Here is a 23840-nt window from a genome sequence, read left to right as displayed (position 1 = left end):
TCCACCTGATTAAAAAGTAACCTGTTAAATAACAAGTGGCTTTGATGAGTAGGTGGAATATTTTGTAAAATAGGAGCAAAAGCATCACAAGGACTTTCCATCCACTTTGAATAAACCAGTTATTTCATGTAGAAGCACAAAAACCCTTTCGAAGTTCATCGTTGATAAAATGGCATAAAACAGCACACACTAATATTAGCAAAGCTTCCAATGATACATGGCCGCACTGTTTGTATTGTACTACCAACAGAAATTGAAATTAAAGTACAAAACAGTGAGTTTTCTAATAAATATCACAGCCACTGCAACCAGCAATTGCACTCACTTTCCACCCCTGATCTTTCTGCTTTTTACTTCTGCATAAGTTGGCACATGCGAATAAGCACAAAATGATACATGTTTTAGGACACTCCTGAATTCCCACCCCAACATAAATGCTGCTCTAACCTCTCCCCCCAGTTCAAGTGCTCCATTGTAGATCACATCACACATCCATCAACAAGCTTCTGGCATAATTTTGGCTGGATATTTGACCACTCTTCTTGGCAGAATTGGTAGGGTTTATTGAAATTGTTTGGTTTCCTGGCATGGACCCAGCTTTAAAGCGTACTACACAAATATTCAATAGGGTTGAGGTCGAAGCTTTGGGAAGGGCATTCCAGACTCCTGCTTTATCCAACACAGAACCAGTTTTGAATAGTGTTTGGGATCATTATCCTGTTGGAACACCCAGTTGTGGCCAAGTTGCAGCCACCTAGTTGCTGATTTGAGGTGACTTTGAAGAATTTGGAGGTAGTCCTCCTTCATTATCCCAACCACGTAGTGCAATGCACCAGTACCACTGGCAGCAAAACAGGCCCAGTGTTATGGTGCAAGCACCAAAAGCACTCATTTGCAGAAAACAGACCTTAAGTTCCAAAAAATGTAGTTTATTGTACAGATGATTATAAAGTGCAAACTGATAAAGCCGAAGAACCAAGGAGGGAGGGACTAGTCAGAGTGGTGATGAAAAGCAGTTTCCCCTAGCAGCTGTATTCAGGGTTTTCATGTATCCCATAATCCCTTGCATGCCAGAGAGTTGCTGCAGTCAAACAACATAGAGAATCCACATGATGACAATTGTAAATGAATATTATACTACAAAAATGTAATTTTTTTATGCTTTTCATCACGTTAATAAGAGACTGCTGCATGATACCCTGAAAACTTGCTAAAACAATTATAACAAATAATCCGTGTTTGCTACATTTAATCTGCGTGGAATTTAACGCAAACCGAATTTCAGACATATTATATATATTAGTCTGGAACAAAGAGGACAAACAGTGTTGTAAAGAACAATAATCAAGATGTTAAAGAGCAAACTTCACTTTCCCCCAGAACGACATGATCAGGAAGTGAGCGTAACTCACAGCAGCTCCCGTTGAAAATAACGGAGAGACAACCTGTGATTCTCACATGTTTACATAAAACAAACACAATAACGTCTATAAACCCAAAGAATATAGTCATGAGAGTTTTAGGCACAATATAAAAATAGTTTTACGTTGCGATGTTAATGGTGTTGTCCGTGTGCAGCGGTTAAAGTGCAGCTCGATAAGAGCATCTCAGTGCAGTTCTCAATGTTACTGAGATGTCGCAGAACGGCGACCTCTCCGAGGTTTTACGCGATTTGAAAACTGAAAAGGGCGAATGGAGTTCAGAAGAAGAGCAGGACCAGGTGGCTGTGACGGACCTGAAAGAATCCAGAGAACTGTGAACACGGAGACAGCAGTTAGTGAAATATCAAAAATGTAGGCAACAAGCAGACCAGAGAACACAGAACTGAGGCCAGGTACCCCGAAGGCAAAACTGAGTTTCCAGCATCTGAGTGGGAGAAGAGCCAAGGTATAAATGCAGGTGAGGATGATTGCTGGCAGGTGTGTTCAGTCAACTCTGTAATGCAGCCCAGAGAAACAGGAGGGGAGGGGGAGTGAGGCATAGAGTCCCGTGATTGAGGAGAGTAGCGTCAACTAAGAACATGGTGCCATTTTGGTTGCAACTGCGCTGAAATACTGAATGAACCTTTACTGTTTTCAACATTTTTTAAAATCATTTAACCACATACAGCAACACATCCAGGTACAGGTGCTATGAAAATAAATATAACAATAGTTAAGCTATCAAATTTACAGAAATTTACAATTTATGATGATTTATTTAATTAAATTAAAGCCTGATTTATGCTTCTGCAGCTCTGTAACTCCGTGTCATACAATGACGTGCGTAACAGTTTTAAAGTTCTCTATCTCTGGATTATGCTTTATTATGGATTAATATGACCCTCAACAAACTTTTCCTTCTACAGTCATCATCTCCAAATCAAAGGTAAACTGAACAGTTTCCTCTTTTTCTGACTACATGTTGTAAAGCTGTGCACTTTTCTGATCCATTTGTAATCAGCGCACGCACTGCAAAAACTATTAAAACATGATAGCAAACAAAGGAATGAAAGCAGAAAAGTGTCAAATCACAGCCTTCTGCTGTGTCTGATTTAACAGGTGCACATCAGGCTGTAGGTCAGAGTCTGAGCACGGTGTGAATCAGTCGGGCCTTTAATCACAGAAATAACTCTGGTCCCACAGGGGTTTTTAATGGAAATACATTATGATCAAATGGGACATTTTATCCAATGTGAGCGAAAAATCTGTTCTATAAACACCATTATATACGGTGTTTATTACATGGAAAACAATACAAAAACATTGGGACTTTTTTGTTTGGTGACTGTGAATATCTGGTTTATACGATGACGGTTTAGTTGTTTTACTGTACATGGGCTCAACAATAAATTTACCTCTCAAAACTTTGGTGACGATGTCGGCTTCCATCCACCATGGCTGACTTTATTTTCAAAAATTCTTTTTCTTTTCAGATCTTAAGGGAATCTGTACATCTTGGAGCCCTTCTTGTGTCTATTTGTGCATCCAAATGCACAGCAACCTGGCATTTTCAGTGAATAAATCAATAAAAAAGCTGGATTTACATGCAGCTAGCTATATTAACAGTGAATGCTATTTTGGCACCAAGATGGCACCAGGAGTCAGGTGAGCGTTTTTTATTTTTCGATTTGTCATGTCGTTACCCTTTCAATCAAGGGACTCTCATGATGCAGAAAGCTGAAGCACAACACCCAGAACATGATCCTACCACCACCATGCTTGACAGTTGGTTCAGTGTTCTTTGGTTTGAAAGCCTCACGTTTACTCCTCCAAACATACCTCTTGTCATTGTAGCTAAATTTGCTCAGTTTTGTCTTGTCTGGCCATAAAACCTTGTCCATGTGGGCAGCTGTAAATTTCAGTCTAGCTTGAAGGTGTTGATTTTTTGAGTCAGGGCTTCATTTCTGATTTGCACCCTGTCAGTCCACAGTGATGCTGCTGTCCCAGTGTTTCCAGTTCATGGCACACCTGGGCATTGGTGGTTCCTGAACATCCTAACCAATTTTCTCTCATCTGATGGTGACAGTTTGGGTCTTCTTCCAGACCTTGACAAAGTGGTGACACATCCAACTAACTTGTACTTTTATGCACAATTGTTGGAACTGGTGATCTTGGAATCTGCAGTTATTTAGAAATGTCTCCAAGAAACTTTTTCCAACTTATTAAAACTATAGTTCTTCTTAGACCTCTCTGAGTTCTTTGGACTTTCCCATTGTTCTGAATATTGGTCAGTCCAATGATGATGATGAACACAAACTATCAGTTATAGTCAATCTTCATCAGAACAACAACAACAAATGTAAACATGGCTGAAGTAGACAGTTTTCAAGTTGAGATCATGCAAGAAGGAAACTAGTGAGGGTAGCCACCACGTAACCTGTTGAGCGTCTGTTGCATCACCAGTTTTATGGTGGAGTGGGACAGAGAAAGATTTTCTTCAGCTTCCATTTGCCAGAAGGCTCAGGGTAACCTTGAGCCTAGATTAGAACTTTTTCTGTTCTGCTCTAAGATCTGTTACACTCATACATTGCTGTAGTTCCCAGGCATATCATGATCATATTTTTTTAAAGGTGCATGCACCTTGCAGAATACACAGTTAGGCTAACTGTGACACGTGTGAAATTCAATTACAGCCCTGCTGCGGATACAGTCTGTGTAACCCAGGGAGACTGGAGGATGCGGCAGCCAGGTGGCGACCCTGTGGGCAGCTGTGAGCACCAATCACAATGGCCTGTTTCGCTTGCTGCCAAGAGCTGGGATTCTGCCATCACGGCCTACAAACTCTCTAAAAGCAGCTCATGGTCACTCATCACAGACACTTCAAGCTCTAAGCATGTCTCTCAGTGAAAAAGGGAATGCAATGCACATTGTTGGCCACTTGCTCTATAATTCATGTGCTGCTCCTGAAATAGTGTACTCAAACAGTATGCACTGTTACATCAGTAGCTGCAGAAAATAGAAGCATAGTGCATTGAATAAGGTGCATATTGTCAGAGGACTATATTTAAACATTAAATGTGACATAAGCTGTTTGTGACGTTAGCACAGAGTGACCTGCTGCGCATTTCACTATGTTAATGGGATCTTTGCTAAACAGTACAATGCTACTGGTGGACACCATGCAATCAAAGCACCACATGAGGGGGAACTTTATGCTCCAATATGGTAACTAAATGGACTGCATTTATATAGCGCTTTTCCATCTGCATCAGACTCTCAAAGTGCTTTACAATTATGCCTCACATTCACCCCGATGTCAGGGTGCTGCCATACAAGGTGCTCACTACACACCAGGAGCAATAGGGGATTAAAGACCTTGCCCAAGGGCCCTTAGTGATTTTCCAGTCAGGTGGGGATTTGAACCCACGATCTTCTTGTCTCAAGCCCAACACCTTAATCACTAATGCATGAGTTAGGGGTGTTTATTTGCATAAATGGGAGACAACATTCATAAACACCTGTGCATTAGTGTATAATTGCCTGTAGCAATGAATCAATGTGTTTTCAAAAGCTTAGAATGAGCCAGACTACATGGAACTTATAGTCAGCCAGATAGGTTGGTCCATTTTGGTCGCCTACAGTGCATCCAGAAAGTATTCACAGTGCTGTGTGAATGTGAAAGTTTTTGAGATTTTTTAAAATGTATTAATATTAAAAAAAAACTAGGAAGTGCTGTGAATACTTATTCACAGCCTTTGCCATGAAGCTCAAAATTGAGTTCTGGTGCATCCTGTTTGCACTGATCAAAAGTGAGATGTTTCTACAGCTTAAATGGAGTCCACCTTGGGTAAACTCAGTTGATTGGATGTGATTTGTAAAGACCACAGTTGACAGTGTATGTCAGAGCACAAACCAAGCCTGAAGTCAAAGGAATTGTCTGTAGACCTCTGAGACAGGATGTCTCGAGACACAAATTTGAGGAAGGGTACAGAAACATTTCTGCTGCTTTGAAGGTCCCAGTGAGCACAGTGGCCTCCATTGTCTATAAATGAAAGAAGTTCAGATCCACCAGGACTCTTCTTAGAGCTGGCCACCCGTCTAAACTGAGCAATCAGGGGAGAAGGACCTTATTCATGGGTGTGACCAAGAACTTGATGGTCACTCTGTCAGAGCTCCAGCATTCTGTGGAGAGAGGAGACCCTCCAGAAGGACAACCATCTATGCAGCAATCCACCAATCAGGCTTGTAGAGTGGGCAGACGGAAGCCACCTGAACAACTCTCAGACCATGAGAAACAAAATTCTCTGCTCTGATTAGTCAAAGATTGATCTCTTTAGTGTGAATGCCAGGCATCATGTTTGGAGGAAAAGAGGCACCATCCCTACAGTGAAGCATGGTGGTGGCAGCATCATGCTGTGGGGATGTTTTTCAGTGGCAGGAACTGGGAGACTAGTCAGGATTGAGGGAAAGATGAATGCAGCAATGTACAGAGACATCCTGGATGAAAACCTGCTCCTGACCCTAAGCACATAGCTAAGATATCAAAGGAGTGGCTTTAGGACAACTCTGTGAATGTCCTTGAGTGACCCAGCCAGAGCCCAGACCTGAACCCGATTGAACATCTCTGGAGATATCTGAAAATGGCTGTGCACTGATGCTCCCCATTCAACCTGATGGAGCTTGAGAGGTGCTGCAAAGAGGAATGGACAAAACTGCCCAAAGATAGGTGCACCAAGCTTGTGCCATTATATTTAAGAAGAGGGTGTAATTGCTGCCACAGGTGCATCAACAAAGTATTGAGCAAAGGGTGTGAATACTTATGTAGGTACATGTGATTTCTTCTTCTCTTTTTTTTTTTAATAAATTTGCAAAAATTAAAAAAAAACTTTTTCATGTTGTCATTATGGAGTGTTGTGGGTATAACTTTGAGGGGGAAAAAATGAATTTACTCCATTGTTAGAAAAAGTGAAGCTCTGTGAATACCTTCTGGATGCATTGTATCTATAGGGACTTAAAAATGTATAATAGCCATTCCAGGGTGGTAGCTGTAGTCAGGTAGGAGTCGATGAAGAATGACACAGTGATCCTTATTAAAAAAAAAAAAGTTTCACTCATATTGAAAAATATGATTGTCTTTGTAAAAACAGCAAAAATGGTAACAAAGGCCAATTTCAGTTCATACAAGGGTTAAGAGTTAGTTGCTCCATTTTTGACAAAAAAAAAGGCAAATTATTGATTGAGGTAATAAGTTAAATACATGGAATAGTTTTGACTGTGCTGAATGCTTGTTCTCCAAAGTAATGGTCAAATGCACGCTGGATTTTATGCCATATGACATACAGTATGTTACTCTAATGTGATAACTAAGCATAACAGATGGTGCAAACTCTTCCTTTTTAGAACTCTATGAGGTCAACCAATAATTTAAAGAATTTATGAGTTTTTTCTGAGGATCACCTACAACATGGAATTGGGCCCCCTAATGGAAGCTGCCATGTTGTACCACCATGTTGATGCAGAAGCCCAAAATAGACATACTTATGTCGCATTTCACATTTTGCAGCACAGCCGGATGACTGAAAAAAAGAAGAGAAGTGAGCAAATGCGTCTCTATACACTGTCTACTTTTTGCCAGTGCAGGCTAACAAGTTTGACAACCTTCAGTGTTTGTGAAATGGAGAACCATACATACTGCTTTTTACAAGAAAAGGCAAGGGAGCATGAATCCACACTGTCAAACAAGCAAAAAGGTGAAGGGAAATAAAAAAAAGTCACCAATAATGTACAACCTGGGGAGATGTCTGTGCACAGTTGCACAACGGCTGCAAGCATGTAACCAACCTGGTCTCACCGCAAGTCGTGATTCAGCAGCACGAAATATACATTAATCTATTGGTTTGTGATGCAGCCAGCTGTCTAGAACAACAAAGCAAAAACAAAAGGAGCTAAAAACACTCCAGATTGGAGGGTTGGATGTTCTGTGGCAAAAACCAGTGAAGCTGCACTGCCAAAGCACAACGCAGCCACAATCTCGTGGGTCTGGCTTCTCCAGATCCTGCACTCATGAGCTGTGAGTGTCAGGGCAGCTAACTGGTTTTGACGCTGCAGAATCAGCCTGAGCTGGGAGGGCCCTGCTGTGGGAGCATATTGGGATTCAGCAGTAAGTCATGTCAGCCTCCATTCCAATTACAGTCCACTCATCACCATTTCTAATTTTTATTATTATTATTATTATTTCAGAACAGTGAATTTTGTTTTTTTGTTTATTTTTGTTAGTATTTTGAAGCAATAATTCACTTTCATAAAAAAAAAAAAAATCCCTGTTATCCACTTGCTGTCACCATTTTACAAGTTTTGAACATTTCAAAAGTGATTTGCTTTCTGATTTTATTTCACTCCCCCCCCCCCCCCCCCCCGTTTTTTTTTTCTCCACTGTCCAGTAGGTATCACCATTCTAAACTGGAAATTTCAAAAATGTGAATAATTTTCTTAAGCAACTGCTTCCCTTAATTTTGTTTTGTTTTTGTTGTTGCTGTTGTTTGTTTGTTTGTGTTTCTCATTTTTACCTGAGGCCATCAAATATTGCGAAGGCTTTGCGTCCGTCTGTCCCTCCATCTGTCTGTCTGTGCTCGGCATAAGTACAGTCCTATTACTTCCAGAGTCTTCAAATTCACAGGGAACATTCGTGGGACACAGACCTTGGACAAGTTCAAAGATAGCTAACCTTGATCTATTTTAAGAGGTTAAAAAGTCACATTCTGTTTCATATTTTAATGTTATGAATCATGCAAATCTGTTTTTTTTAGGGGCGGGGACAGCCTATCAGAGTTGAGCAGCACTGTGACATAGAGGTAGGCAATACCGGGAATTTTGGTATTGATCCGACACCAAGTAAATACAGGCCCAGTATCGCCGATATCGATACTGATACTTTTTCATATTTAAGCTTCATAGATCCAAAGGATCCAAAAGACCTAGGATAGAATTTTGCCAAACATTGTACGTGACAACAAAATACTTTATTATCACAATCAACATTTTTGTTTAAAAAATATCACTCAACACAAATTAAAACAAAATCTCCTGAGGTAGAGGGCTGACAAACCACAATACAAAGGTGCGCTGGTCCGTGTTGTGTGACACAGCGCAGCGCTGCTCTTACAGACAGAGAGTAGACTTTGATGAATCTGCGTGCGCAGCAGTCAGTGCATGTGGGAGAGAAAAAAAGCTTGATCTTTTTACACAAGGATTGTTCAATATCAATACCAGCATTGGTATTGATATTACTGATATTAGGATCAATCTGCCCACCTCTGCTGTGACATCAGTGTCTGGCCCCTCTAGCGCTCTAAAAATGCTTTGTTTATGTGTAAATATGACATGTTTATTATATATTATGTAAAAGCTAGTGAGAGATAAACATTTTTAAAACTGAAAATGCTGTTTTTGGAACCTGATGACACCTCTGGAGTGATTCACAAGACATTTTGCGGATGTTAGCATAGTGACGTCACTGGCTGGACTAGCTAGTTGCTAACTCCATTTTGTTGTGTTAAATATAATGTAGTTTTCATATATTATGTAAAAGCTTATGAGAAATAAAAACTAAAACTGAAAGTGCTGTTTTTGGAACCTGATAACACCTCTGGAGTGACCCACAAGACATTCTGTGGACATTAGCATGGTGATGTCACTGGCTGGTCTAGCTAGCTGCTAACTCTGTTTTGTTTGTGTGTAAATATAGCCTATTTCTCATATATTATGTAAAGGTTTGTGAGAAAAAACTTCTAAAACTGTTTTTGGAACCTGATAACACCTCTGGATTGATTTACATGACATCTTGCGGATGTCAGCAGGCATGCTAATTTCTGCTAACTCAAAACTAACTTCTGCTCTTGTCAAAAGCTCATGTATGCACACACGCACGCCCTCCTGCAGATGTCGTTGAAATGTAAATAAAAACACAGTCACACGTGTATCAATGATACACGTGTGACTGGAGGACCTATCTTTGTGGCCGGGACGGCGGTGAGAATGAACACCAGACTGATCAAACTGAAGACCAGAAACCAGGTCAGCCAAAGGGGAATTCCCCACTAGCCAAGCTAGCAGGAACATCTTTTCAATCCGGACTTCACCGTGCTACACATTTCCCCACCGTTTTTGACTTTGTCCTGACGTCACAGGTGCATTTAAGCATGTTAAATGGTAAATGGTAAATGTACTGCATTTATATAGCGCTTTTCCATCTGCATCAGACGTTCAAAGCGCTTTACAAATAATGCCTCACATTCACCCTGATGTGAGGGTGCTGCCATACAAGGTGCTCACTACACACCAGGAGCAATAGGGGATTAAAGACCTTGCCCAAGGGCCCTTAGTGATTTTCCAGTCAGGCTGGGATTTGAACCGAGGATCTTCTTATCTCAAGTCCAATCCCTTAACCACTACACAATCACCTCCCCCCCATGTTCTGTGACTACCCATGTGCTGCCGACAATGCCAGTTTATGACCAGAGGACCTATCTTTGTGGCCAGGATGGCGGAGGAATTCGAACACCAGACTGCTCGAACTGAAGCCCAGAACTCTACCAGGTCAGCCAAAGGGGAATTCCCCACAGCAGGAACATCTTTTCACTCCGGACTTCACCTTGCTACACACGGATAACACAATAAAGCGTAAACACTTATTTCCATTGGGGTCTTTGTGAAATCATCATATGACAAACTAGAAGGGCTTGATTGAACATGTACAAATTGTACATTAGACAATAAGAGCTTAATAATTAATGTAAATACAGTTGGCAAGCAGGTCAGGAATCAGCCCCAAACTACATTGGAAAGACCTGGTCAATGACCTGAAGAGAGCTGGGACCACAGTCACAAAGATAGTTTAAAATCCTGCAGGGCAGCAAGGTCCCCCTGCTCAAGCCAGTACATGTATAGGCCCGTTTGGAGTTCACCACTGGATGATCCAGACAAGGCATAAGAGAAGGTCATGTGGTCATGATGATGATACCAAAACAGAGCTTTTTGTCTCAACTCCGCTTGCTGTGTTTGGAGGATGAGAACAACCCCAAGAAAACCATCCCAACCGTGAACCATGGGGGTGGAAACATCATTTTTGGGGGCGTCTGTCTCAATGTGCCGAAAAAGTGCTGATGTCCACGTCTTCCACAATTCCTCTGCTAGTCAGAGTATGTTCCGGATAAAACACAGCGTCCAGTTTGGAAATGAACGGCACATTCCACTGTTACAGGAGTTTTTGTCATGGAAAGAAGAGCAGAGGAATTCCGCGTGTCGCGGCGGTGCCGCATGGCGCAAAGCAACGCCGTGATGAAGCCTCACAGGGCATGTTCTGGCATGTCCAGGCTCATCCACAATTTCTCGGTTAGTCACACGACTGAAAACCCACCGACAGCCGTCTGAAAGCCATCTCAAAGCCGTCCTGTGAGACCAACACGGAGGTGATTTTGTGCCGCGCCGTGAGCGGCACGGTGGCACATCCCTCCGCTTTTCTTTCCATGAAAAAAACTCCTGTAATAGTGGAATGTGCCGAAAAAGTACTGATGTCCATGTCTCCTGCCATTTTTGTGTAAGTCAGACGACGTCCCGGATCAACAAAGCCTTCACGTTGGAAATGATCTGGTTGTTTCAGCGGGGTTTCAGCCTGTCGATCGGCGCTAGGAGCGCGGCGCGCTCTCAGCAGCTGTGGGCGGTCTTTAATCCGGCTGGAGCACTCCTTAATCTGTGTAATCCCCATAAAATCGTCCCTCAAAGCCATTTGAATTTTCCGAATGGTGTCCACCTGGAGGTCTCTCACAGTTTCTGGAAAACATTGATGCAGCAAAGCTCCAAATCGTTCAGACATTTATTTGCAATAAAAATCCGACGAGAGGGGTGGACCACTGCTCACACAAAGCCTGCTCACAGGCGAATGACGCAACCGACAGGCGTGAAAAAACTCATGCATGCGCACAAAGGTTCAAGCTTGGCTGATGCAATCACACGTGATTCAAATCCATATGGTTTTTGAAAAAAATAAAAAGGTCGGATACTTTTCTAACAGACCTCGTGTATATATATATATATATATATATATATATATATATATATATATATATACTCAACAAAAATATAAACGCAACACTTTTGGTTTTGTTCCCATTTTGTTTGAGATGAACTCAAAGATCTAAAACTTTTTCCACATACACAATATCACCATTTCCCTCAAATATTGTTCACAAACCAGTCTAAATCTGTGATAGTGAGCACTTCTCCTTTGCTGAGATAATCCATCCCACCTCACAGGTGTGCCATACCAAGATGCTGATTAGACACCATGATTAGTGCACAGGTGTGCCTTAGACTGTCCACAATAAAAAGCCACTCTGAAAGGTGCAGTTTTGTTTTATTGGGGGGGGGGGAGGGGGGGATACCAGTCAGTATCTGGTGTGACCACCATTTGCCTCATGCAGTGCAACACATCTCCTTCGCATAGAGTTGATCAGGTTGTCAATTGTGGCCTGTGGAATGTTGGTCCACTCCTCTTCAATGGCTGTGCGAAGTTGCTGGATATTGGCAGGAACTGGTACACGCTGTCATATACGCCGGTCCAGAGCATCCCAAACATGCTCAATGGGTGACATGTCCGGTGAGTATGCCGGCCATGCAAGAACTGGGACATTTTCAGCTTCCAAGAATTGTGTACAGATCCTTGCAACATGGGGCCATGCATTATCCTGCTGCAACATGAGGTGATGTTCTTGGATGTATGACACAACAATGGGCCTCAGGATCTCGTCACGGTATCTCTGTGCATTCAAAATGCCATCAATAAAATGCACCTGTGTTCTTCGTTCATAACAGACGCATTTGCCAACTCAAGTCGATTACGACGACGAACTGGAGTCAGGTCGAGACCCCGATGAGGACGACGAGCATGCAGATGAGCTTCCCTGAGACGGTTTCTGACAGTTTGTGCAGAAATTCTTTGGTTATGCAAACTGATTGTTTCAGCAGCTGTCCGAGTGGCTGGTCTCAGACGATCTTGGAGGTGAACATGCTGGATGTGGAGGTCCTGGGCTGGTGTGGTTACACGTGGTCTGCAGTTGTGAGGCTGGTTGGATGTACTGCCAAATTCTCTGAAACGCCTTTGGAGACAGCTTATGGTAGAGAAATGAACATTCAATACACGAGCAACAGCTCTGGTTGACATTCCTGCTGTCAGCATGCCAATTGCACGCTCCCTCAAATCTTGCGACATCTGTGGCATTGTGCTGTGTGATAAAACTGCACCTTTCAGAGTGGCCTTTTATTGTGGACAGTCTAAGGCACACCTGTGCACTAATCATGGTGTCTAATCAGCATCTTGGTATGGCACACCTGTGAGGTGGGATGGATTATCTCAGCAAAGGAGAAGTGCTCACTATCACAGATTTAGACTGGTTTGTGAACAATATTTGAGGGAAATGGTGATATTGTGCATGTGGAAAAAGTTTTAGATCTTTGAGTTCATCTCATACAAAATGGGAGCAAAACCAAAAGTGTTGCATTTATATTTTTGTTGAGTGTATTATACTAGTAGTAAGCAACCCTTTCCATTGTGAATAGTAACACAAAAAGTCAAATTTGCAAAGTAAAATATTTATTTTATTGTCAACCATATCTTTCTTTGCTCTGTACAAGACAATAATACACAATGTGATATTTCTAGTTTTTGCAAATGTTAACAATGAGTAGCAATCATTAAATCAAATCAAATCAAATCAATTTTATTTATATAGCGCCAAATCACAACAAACAGCTGCCCCAAGGCGCTTTATATTGTAAGGCAAGGCCGTACAATAATTACGGAAAAACCCCAACGGTCAAAACGACCCCCTGTGAGCAAGCACTTGGCGACAGAGGGAAGGAAAAACTCCCTTTTAACAGGAAGAAACCTCCAGCAGAACCAGGCTCAGGGAGGGGCAGTCTTCTGCTGGGACTGGTTGGGGCTGAGGGAGAGAACCAGGAAAAAGACATGCTGTGGAGGGGAGCAGAGATCAATCACTAATGATTAAATGCAGAGTGGTGCATACAGAGCAAAAAGAGAAAGAAACACTCATTGCATCATGGGAACCCCCCAGCAGTCTAAGTCTATAGCAGCATAACTAAGGGATGGTTCAGGGTCATCTGATCCAGCCCTAACTATAAGCTTTAGCAAAAAGGAAAGTTTTAAGCCTAATCTTAAAAGTAGAGAGGGTGTCTGTCTCCCTGATCCGAATTGGGAGCTGGTTCCACAGGAGAGGAGACTGAAAACTGAAGGCTCTGCCTCCCATTCTACTCTTACAAACCCTAGGAACTACAAGTAAGCCTGCAGTCTGAGAGCGAAGCGCTCTATTGGGGTGATATGGTACTATGAGGTCCCTAAGATAAGATGGGACCTGATTATTCAAAACCTTATAAGTAAGAAGAATTAATTCTAGAATTAACAGGAAGCCAATGAAGAGAGGCCAATATGGGTGAGATATGCTCTCTCCTTCTAGTCCCTGTAAGTACTCTAGCTGCAGCATTTTGAATTAACTGAAGGCTTTTCAGGGAACTTTTAGGACAACCTGATAATAATGAATTACAGTAGTCCAGCCTAGAGGAAATAAATGCATGAATTAGTTTTTCAGCATCACTCTGAGACAAGACCTTTCTAATTTTAGAGATATTGCGCAAATGCAAAAAAGCAGTCCTACATATTTGTTTAATATGCGCATTGAATGACATATCCTGATCAAAAATGACTCCAAGATTTCTCACAGTATTACTAGAGGTCAGGGTAATGCCATCCAGAGTAAGGATCTGGTTAGACACCATGTTTCTAAGATTTGTGGGGCCAAGTACAATAACTTCAGTTTTATCTGAGTTTAAAAGCAGGAAATTAGAGGTCATCCATGTCTTTATGTCTGTAAGACAAGCCTGCAGTTTAGCTAATTGGTGTGTGTCCTCTGGCTTCATGGATAGATAAACCTGGGTATCATCTGCGTAACAATGAAAATTTAAGCAATGCTGTCTAATAATACTGCCTAAGGGAAACATGTATAAAGTGAATAAAATTGGTCCTAGCACAGAACCTTGTGGAACTCCATAATTAACCTTAGTCTGTGAAGAAGATTCCCCATTTACATGAACAAATTGTAATCTATTAGATAAATATTATTCAAACCACCGCAGCGCAGTGCCTTTAATACCTATGGCATCTGTAATAAAATTTTATTTTCAACAGTATCAAAAGCAGCACTGAGGTCTAACAGAACAAGCACATTAGGTTATCAAATGTAGAACTTTCTTTTGTTTTATTTTCTTTCTATCTTTTTCTTTTTTACTTTCTTTTCTTTTTTTCCATACATTTTTTCTTTGCATCTTTTCTCTTGTTGCATCCCCCCTGGATCCATCCCTGTTTGTATCAGCCCACAACTACAGAATCACTAAACAAAAATGCAAAAAAAAAAAAAAAAGAAAAAAAAGCTGTTCATTGACGATAGTTGTGCTATTTAATTCACATGCAAATGACGCAGTTGTCTTAAAACATAACTCAAGGTTGATCTGAAAACAAAGTACATACACAACTTTATTTTTAAATTTTATTTATTTTTATTTTATTTGCAAACCTTTTTTTTTGTTGTTGTTTGTTTGTTTTCGTGCTCCCGTGACGAAATGAGTCAAATTTTCGTGACGGGGCTTTTTTTTAAACTCAGTATTATTAACCCTACTCCCAACCCTAACCTTAACCATAACCTAATCATACTCTTTCCCCCCACCCTAACCATAACCACCCCTGACCCCCCCCCCCGCTTCATGCAGCCATCACGGAATGAATGAGAATGAATTTGTGCTGCCGTGACGAAAATGAGGCGCTTTTTGCCACAATATCACGAACCAATAGATTAATGTATATTTCGTGTTGCTGAATCACGACTTGCGGTGAGACCAGGTTGATGAGAAGCTTGAACACAACTTTACAGGTGCTTTGCAGGATTTATTTAGCAGCTGAGGAAGGTGAGAGCATGACAAACTGAAAATCTGGTGGAAACACAAACGACTGAGGAGCACAGAAGGAGAATAACAGACAAACGTGGAGATCACAGATAATGAATCAACAGCCAAAATTAAAGCCATGGACTAATAATAAGGAAACAGGATATAGGTGTGTTATTACAAATCTATAGCAAGTTTGCCAACAGATTAAAGACAATATGGCGCAATCCTACACATGCAGGGTCAGTAGCTGCAGTGTGGACTCTGCAGTGGGTTAGGTGGATGTGAACTCTGGAAAAGGCTGGGTGGCTGCTTCCACTGATTCCTGGGGTAGAAGCTGAAGAGGATTCCAGTGCAGAAATGGCCTTTTTTTGAGAAGCTCCATCTGCCTCTGGATCTGGTGACTAAAGCAGGGTCTGCAGCATCACACTCAGAGGTAAAATATAATCTCTCCAGCATATCCTGGGTCTTCCCTTGGACCTCCTCCCAGTTGAATGTGCCTGGAAGACCTCCCTAGGTAGGCGACCAGGTTGCATCCTCACCAGATGCCTAAAATGTCTAAGGTGGCTCCTTTCAGTGTTAAAAAGCAGTGGCAGTTTTTTCCAAAATACATGTTTCTTTTAAGCGTATATTCAGTTTGCTACTTCAAATTGCACAGTTAAGGCAGCTCGGTGGTTAGCACTGCTGCCTCAAACAATAAGGTTATAGATTCGCTTCTCGCCTGGGCCTTTCTGTGTGGAGTTTGCATGTTCTCCCAGTGTTTGTGTGGGTTCCCACTGGGTGCTCTGGTTTCCTCCCACTTCCAAAGACATGCAGCTGAGGTGAATTGGAAACTTTAAATTGATCATAGGTGTGTTTATCTGTCTATATGTCGCCCTGTGATAGATGGTGTCCTGTCCTGACCAGAGTGTACCCTGCCTTGCTCCCTATGACTGCTAGGATAGGCTCCAGCTCCCTGTGACCCTTAATTGGAGTCAAGTGGTTCCAGAAAATGAATGAATGAAATTTCACAGTTTGGAGGACAAACCAGCTTCATGAATTTTGAGTTACAGCCTTGAATTTCAGTCTGTTTTTAAAACTCACAGTGACTCATTTCAGCTTGTTGAAAAGGTGGATGTTGTAATTTTTCCTCCATTTAACTATAAAACAAGATGCATCTGCAAGTGTGTGTGCATGTGGCTTGCATATCTTTCTGACTGTTTGTCAGATCGGCCTCAGCTTTCGGATATGGCTTGCACATGGCATGATAATGTGTATCCTTTATGATGAAAATTTTGGGGATTAATTTTCAAAACCTTTATTTTGAAGACATCATCATTATTGGCACAAGGTGGAACATTCTCCGACAAAGTTCTCTGACAATGCTTAGTCACTCTCAGCCTTAAACAGATGCCTCTCTAACGCGTTCATGGGGGAGACACAGAAGAAATAAATTAAAGAAATAAATAATACACAAACACTCAGAGAGAAATGTGAGCCACAGACACACAGACAGACATACAGACGCTTCTTGCTTCATTGTCACAAGGCGGAACATTATCACACGCCAGCTTCGACAAAGATCGCCAACAAAGCCTCCACTTTTCTACAGGAATACAAACTTCCTACGGGCATTGCACTAGTTGGAAAAAAAGCAAAATGCCTAACTGTGATTTATTTATTGAAACAAAAAACAGTGAAGTAAAGAGCTTCAGAGCAGGCTAAAACTCTGTCTTTATAGTTGGCAGTTGCACTTTGAATGATTTTGCACAATGAAAGTGCTTCATAAAAGATCACACGCACATGCCCTCTTTGCAGTAATAAGTCACTGTTAAGCTTGAAGTGTCCAGTTAAGGACAAAATGTGTAATTTTCTCCACATTAGATCAATCAGCTCAGTAACAGTTATTGGCATTACTGATAAGCAAAACCAAAATGCACATTGCAGCTGGTTTAGAGAATAATAAAGTGCACAGACTCTGGTTTCATTGATGTATCAGTTACACATTCACTCTGCTGTCAGGGTCCACAGGTCAGGTCAAAATGAAGGTCTGCATGAAACATGTCTGTGTTGTGCTACAACAATGCCCACTGTGTTATCAGCCCTTCTCCTGTGGGTGTTTATGTAAATCTATTCAAATGTTTGCAGCATAAATCAGACTTGTGGAACCTTGGACAGGTTTATTAGATGACAGATGTCTGCTTTCATTGCCCGTCATTGCATTTCAGTCCCCGTGTCCATGGTCAGCGTATGGAGCTTTACATTTAGTGACATAGCATTCAACTAGTAAATGTATAATTGAAGGAAAAAGGCTTGTTGTTGAGGAAGCTAGAGCCTGAAGACATTTCTGGCAGAAGAGAATTAGCCAGAGGACGGACAGGAGTGCGTTTGAGCGTGTACCTTTTAAGCAAATAGTGCGCTCAATGAGGATGTTTTATAGTTCACCTCTGTGACCTCTGACACATGCAGAGGACTGAAAGCTCCCACATGGTGTGATGGTGCAGATCAAATATACTCACGCTGCAAAGTCAGCAATCCATTTTACTGACTTTTTTAACAATGAATATTTTACCAAGATTTTACCAAGTATTATAATTGACTTGTTGTGTAGACCTTCAGCTTTTATTCAAATGCTTTTAAAAATGTTGAATTACCAGTGAGGAGATAGTGATTTTGAGCAGCATGGTGGCTTTGCCTCTGCTTTGCACTGTTGCCTCACAGGGAGAAGGTCATGGGTTCAATTCCCGCTTGTGGCCTTTCTGTGTGGACTTTGCATGTTCTCCCTGTGTTTGTGTGCATTTCCTCCGGGTGGTCCGGTTTCCTCCCACATCCAAAGACATGCGCGTTAGGTGGATTGGAATCTTTAAATTGTCCATAGGTGTGTGAGTGGGTGTGAATGTGTTTGTCTGTGATAGTGAGCACTTTTCCTTTGCTGAGATAATCCATCCCACCTCACAGGTGTGCCATATCAAGATGCTGATTAGACACCATGATTAGTGCACAGGTGTGCCTTAGACTGTCCACATTAAAAGGCCACTCTGAAAGGTGCAGTTTTGTTTTATTGGGGGGGGGGGGGATACCAGTCAGTATCTGGTGTGACCACCATTTGCCTCATGCAGTGCAACACATCTCCTTCGCATCATCCGTGAAGAGAACACCTCTCCAACGTGCCAAACGCCAGCGAATGTGAGCATTTGCCCACTCAAGTCGGTTACGACGACGAACTGGAGTCAGGTCGAAACCCCGATGAGGACGACGAGCATGCAGATGAGCTTCCCTGAGACGGTTTCTGACAGTTTGTGCAGAAATTCTTTGGTTATGCAAACCGACTGTTCCAGCAGCTGTCCGAGTGGCTGGTCTCAGACGATCTTGGAGGTGAACATGCTGGATGTGGAGGTCCTGGGCTGGTGTGGTTACACGTGGTCTGCGGTTGTGAGGCTGGTTGGATGTACTGCCAAATTCTCTGAAACGCCTTTGGAGACGGCTTATGGTAGAGACATGAACATTCAATACACGAGCAACAGCTCTGGTTGACATTCCTGCTGTCAGCATGCCAACTGCACGCTCCCTCAAATCTTGCGACATCTGTGGCATTGTGCTGTGTGATAAAACTGCACCTTTCAGAGTGGCCTTTTATTGTGGGCAGTCTAAGGCACACCTCTGCACTAATCATGGTGTCTAATCAGCATCTTGATATGGCACACCTGTGAGGTGGGATGGATTATCTCAGCAAAGGACAAGTGCTCACTATCACAGATTTCAACTGGTTTGTGAACAATATTTGAGGGAAATGGTGATATTGTATATGTGGAAAAAGTTTTAGATCTTTGAGTTCATCTCATACAAAATGGGAGCAAAACCAAAAGTGTTGCGTTTATATTTTTGTTTATTTAAACCACTGCTGCAAAATCTAACAAAACAAAAATATGATGTTATTTACACATGATCCATAATGAATAGAAATGAAAATTTGCAAATAGGTCAGTACTTATTCTTCTATCAGACTAAACCCTTATTTATAGTACATTACTTATGTCACTTCGTGGTTTGAATGCAACAACTTATGGATAATACTGCAGGGCCACACATTAGATGGCCACATTTTGATAAAAAATACAATTTTAAGTTTCAGGGAAAAAAAAATGTTTTTTTTTTTTTGTTTGTTTGTTTTGTAATTGATGGTTTTATCCCACATTCTACACTCCCTTTGGGCAGATTACAGTTATTTCTAAATTTGCATGTTCATTTGTTGACATCATGTTGAGCTTTGTTGGTGACAAATTTACAATATTATGATGACTGACTGTGGATTTGTCTCAGGTACTTTTTCATATGGAACACATGGGTGGAAACAAATTTATTTATAGGAAACAGTTAAAAGGCAAAAAGTGTAACGGCATGTTTTGTGCTTGCGGTTGGATGCATGGTAAATAATTTGATGAATGAAAAGCACATTTTCATGCACTCTAAAATTTTGATCATACAAATGTAGTGCTTGATGTTTTGGTTTTCTTTTTAACCAGGTATTAATTGTAAAATCAAATTCCAAAGCTGAGCTTTTTGATAATTTTTTCCACGCACATACAAATAACAGGCAGCACTGTGGGTTAGTGGTTAGCACTGTGGATTCATAATGAAAAAGTTTTGGGTTTGAATATAATCTGTGCCTAACTGTGAATTTGAAACTCTAAACCGATGAGTGTGATTGATTCCCTGGATTTTCCCAGATACGTATCAACAAAAATACACTTGCTAATGATCTGTCATTGATTGTTTGTGAATGTGACCTGGCTTTCTCATAAATTCCAAGAGAAACAATATTTTTTATTTTTAAAGGTATTTTAGGGGAGGTGGTAAAGCGTTGGGTTTGAGAGCAGAGGATCCTTGGTTCAAATCCCAGCCTGACCAAAAAAATCACTTAGGGCCAAGGTCCAAAAATCTCCTAGTTGCTCCCGGTGTATAGTGAGAACCTTGTATGGCAGCATCCTCACATTGGGGTTTGAGGCATTATTTGTAAAGCGCTTTGAGGGTCTGATGCAGATGGAAAAGTGCTATATAAATGCAGTCCATTTGCCATTTATTTACTTAATTATATGTATTTGTAAATATTTCATATTTGCAGTATTTTATTTTCAACACATTACATATTCTGTGGAATGATCTCCCCACATCAATAAAACAGTCAGATTCTGTGGAGGCTTTCAAGTCCAGACTTAAGACACACTTATTTTCCATTTTGTATGGCTAGCATACTGGCATATACTTCTGCGCTTTTTACTCTTTTAATTCATTTTATTAGGAAACGGAGCGTGCGGCGACCTCAACTTTACCTAAATTCTGGGTCTTTTAGTGAAGCTTAGGGCTAGTGGACGGCGATCACCTTAGTATCCTGTTTTTCTTGTTGTTTAATGCTGGCAAATTATATTGTATTTCTTGTCTTTCTGATGCTTGATTCTGTTTTTTATCTCTGTTTAAGGTGCAGCTCCATCCAGAGATGGGTGTGGTATTTGTGCTGAAAACCCTCCTGTCCTGTGTACCAACAGCATTTCTTGTATATTCTTTTTGTGAATTGTTCTGTAATTTATGTCTGTAGCATGGTGCAAGCAGAGGGTCACCCCTTTGAGTCTGGTCTGCTTGAGGTTTCTTCCTCAGAGGGAGTTTTTTCCTTACTGCTGTTGCTCTGGGGGTTAGTAAGGTTAGACCTTACTTGTGTGAAGCACCTTGAGGTAACTCGGTTGTGATTTGGCGCTATATAAATGAAAATAAATTGAAATTGATATTGCATATGTCAAAACTGTTTGCAGAATGCTGTACTATATGCTTGTGTTGCGCTTTATGACTTTAATCCAAAATTTCACTGTGCACAGTTTCTCCAGTTACAGCGACAGAAGTCTATAACTTATATATATATATATATATATATATATAATTCTAAAATTAAATAAATAATAAACAACCTTATTCATGATTTCATTCGATCATTGATGCACCTTCTCACATGTAAAATTCTCTTACATTTCCACACCTACCAACACACATCCATAATTTTCAAAATCTTAACAACTGAATTTCTGTGGGTTAACACACACACTCCTCCATTCAATCCTTCCTTGACCCACTCTTTCACTCACACCTCATTAAAACCATCTACACTTTTTATTTCTCTTCTTCGCAGCCTTTGAATACAAAAACTCTTGCAATGTTACACTGAGTTAAAATTTTGGTGACATCATGGCAACTAACAGCACAGTGATGAATTTTAGTTTAGTTTATTCATTTATTTGAGGGACAGTGTACAGCATAATTAAGATCATCAAGCAGAGATGAGTTGTACCAGATTATAGCTGAATAGCTAATTTCCATCTGCAGTCCCCAAGTACATCAAATAATTTAACCATAAATAATTAAAATTCATAAATGACAGTATATTAGCACAAAAGCAGGGGTGGTGGCCAAGTGGTTAATACGCTTGGTTTCAGTTCAGAAGGCTCCGGGTTCAAATCCCACCCCTACCACATTTCTCCATGTAATGTGGAGTTGCATCAGGAAGGGCATCCGGCGTAAAACCTGTGCCAATTCAACATGCAGATCCACCTTGGATTTGCTGTGGCGACCCTGAGTGCAAACAAGGGAGCAGTCGAAGGGACTTATTTACAGTATATTGGCACAATATTCTAAAATTCAAATTCTAAAATTCTAAAATTGCTCTCCCACAATGAATCACTCTCACAGGAACCATATCACCATGTCGCAGTCCATCAGTGAGTCATATAAATCCATGCCCCCTAAAGACTGTACTATTGCATATTTAAGTCTAAAAAAACATGGGGTTGACAGACAATTTCACACAAAAAAAAACATGAAATTAATACTAAACAGTTTCTTACCAAAAAAGAAAAAAAATTTTAAATAAATTTGACAATAAAAGAAGGTAATAAGATCGATTCAGGCTCCCGAAAACGATAATGCAGCGTTTTACAGGAACGTCGCTGTCCACGGTGCTGAAATCTGCTTTTTTTTTTTTTTTTTTTTTTTTTTTTTTTTTCCTCAAAGCACGAGTCACGTGACTCCGCCTGCTCACTCAGCACCCAGCCCGCTGCTTTCTGGAGATTTCATGTGAGAAAAGCCGTTCCCCCTGTCCTCTGGCGTTGTTTCCAGTCACTGTTGTCACGGTGGAACAATGTGGACCTCCAGAGCGAGAATGAGCAAAAACAAAAATGCAGGATGCTGGACTGCGCCTTTCTTTTGACTTAAGTCTCAGATCGGTGAATGCGGCGGACGCAGCGGACAAACCCGCCGCTTGACGTCCGCAAAGTCTTTTTTTATTATTATTATTTTTCCCCCCTACTTCGTCTTCCGTGGAGCGCCGTGGAGAGGATGTAAGGATCCGAACCCGCCGTGTCTCGCTGAAGTCTCCTCATCAAAATGCAGAAGGGAATACGGCTCAATGATGGTCATGTCACCTATTTGGGGCTTTTGGCAAAAAAAGACGGCACGCGACGGGGGTGTTTGAGCAAGAAAACCTCCGACAACACGAAATGGCACACAAAGTGGTTCGCTTTGCTGCAAAATATGCTTTTTTATTTTGAGAACGAGTCCAGTTCCCGGCCGTCGGGATTATACCTGTTGGAAGGCTGCACATGCGACAGAGCGCCTTCGCCCAAATCTTCACTGAGCGCCAAGGAGTGCTTGGAAAAGCAGGTACGCGCACACACATTAATGCATCCTCAGTGTGGAAATATTCTGCATTATTATTCTTATTCTCATTGTTTTAAGTCAACATTTGCGATCTCAAATCCCATCGCCGCAGATTGCAGCAGACTGCACGTTGTGCCGCGTTATGCAATCTGTGCGTGCGACGTTAATGACGAGATAATATAACGTTAACACTTCATGATTTTAACAGCTGCACGGCCGATGAGCTCTGCAGTGTCTTTGTTTTAGGTTGCAGCAAATAAATAAATCAATTTTAAAAACACCTTTTTTTGTTGGTGGAATGAAAGCAGCAAATATTTGCTGAGAATCGGTTTGTGGTGGTTTAACATCGCTGCTTGGTGCTTTTATGATTTTTCGTCATCATTTTTATTTTCATTGATTTAATTTATTTTGTCGTTCTTTTGGAGTGTAGAGTGCATCTAACACTCGAGTAAAAACATGCCAAAATAAATAAAAAAATAAAAAAATTGCATCCTCAGTCCCAACTTGTGGTAAAATGATGAAACTACACCAGTAGGGCTCCAGTGATTTTTAGTTTTTGTTGAGTTATAGGCTAATAACGTCAATATTCACAAAAAAAAGTGTATGTATCTGTTTTTGATAGAGGTGGGCAATACCGTGAATTTTGGTATTGATCCGATACCAAGTAAATACAGGCCCAGTATTATCGATATCGATACTGATACCAATACTTTTTCATATTTAAGCTTCATAGAT

At 41.1% G+C, this 23840-nt stretch overlaps 1 protein-coding gene and 1 long non-coding RNA gene across 2 annotated transcripts in view; one reads left to right on the top strand and one right to left on the bottom strand.

Annotated features, from left to right (window-relative positions):
• Positions 1-4926: 4926 nt before the first annotated feature.
• Positions 4927-9894, bottom strand: LOC117515116. The gene is made up of 3 exons (XR_004562057.1): positions 9753-9894; positions 5984-5987; positions 4927-4939 (listed from the first exon to the last, which is right to left on the bottom strand). It is a non-coding gene; the product is annotated as an uncharacterized LOC117515116 (long non-coding RNA).
• A 12834-nt stretch (positions 9895-22728) lies between these two features.
• Positions 22729-23840, top strand: part of rasgrf1 (Ras protein specific guanine nucleotide releasing factor 1) — a 112042-nt gene continuing 110930 nt past the window's right edge. Inside the window, exon 1 of the mRNA XM_034176525.1 lies at positions 22729-23108. Coding sequence (XP_034032416.1) covers positions 22833-23108 — 276 coding nt within the window. The 5' untranslated portion in view covers positions 22729-22832. The remainder of the gene's footprint in view (positions 23109-23840) is intronic.

The sequence above is a fragment of the Thalassophryne amazonica genome, chromosome 8 (genome assembly GCF_902500255.1).
Source record: "Thalassophryne amazonica chromosome 8, fThaAma1.1, whole genome shotgun sequence".
NCBI lineage: Eukaryota > Metazoa > Chordata > Actinopteri > Batrachoidiformes > Batrachoididae > Thalassophryne > Thalassophryne amazonica.
This window is presented reverse-complemented; position numbering and strand designations above follow the sequence as displayed.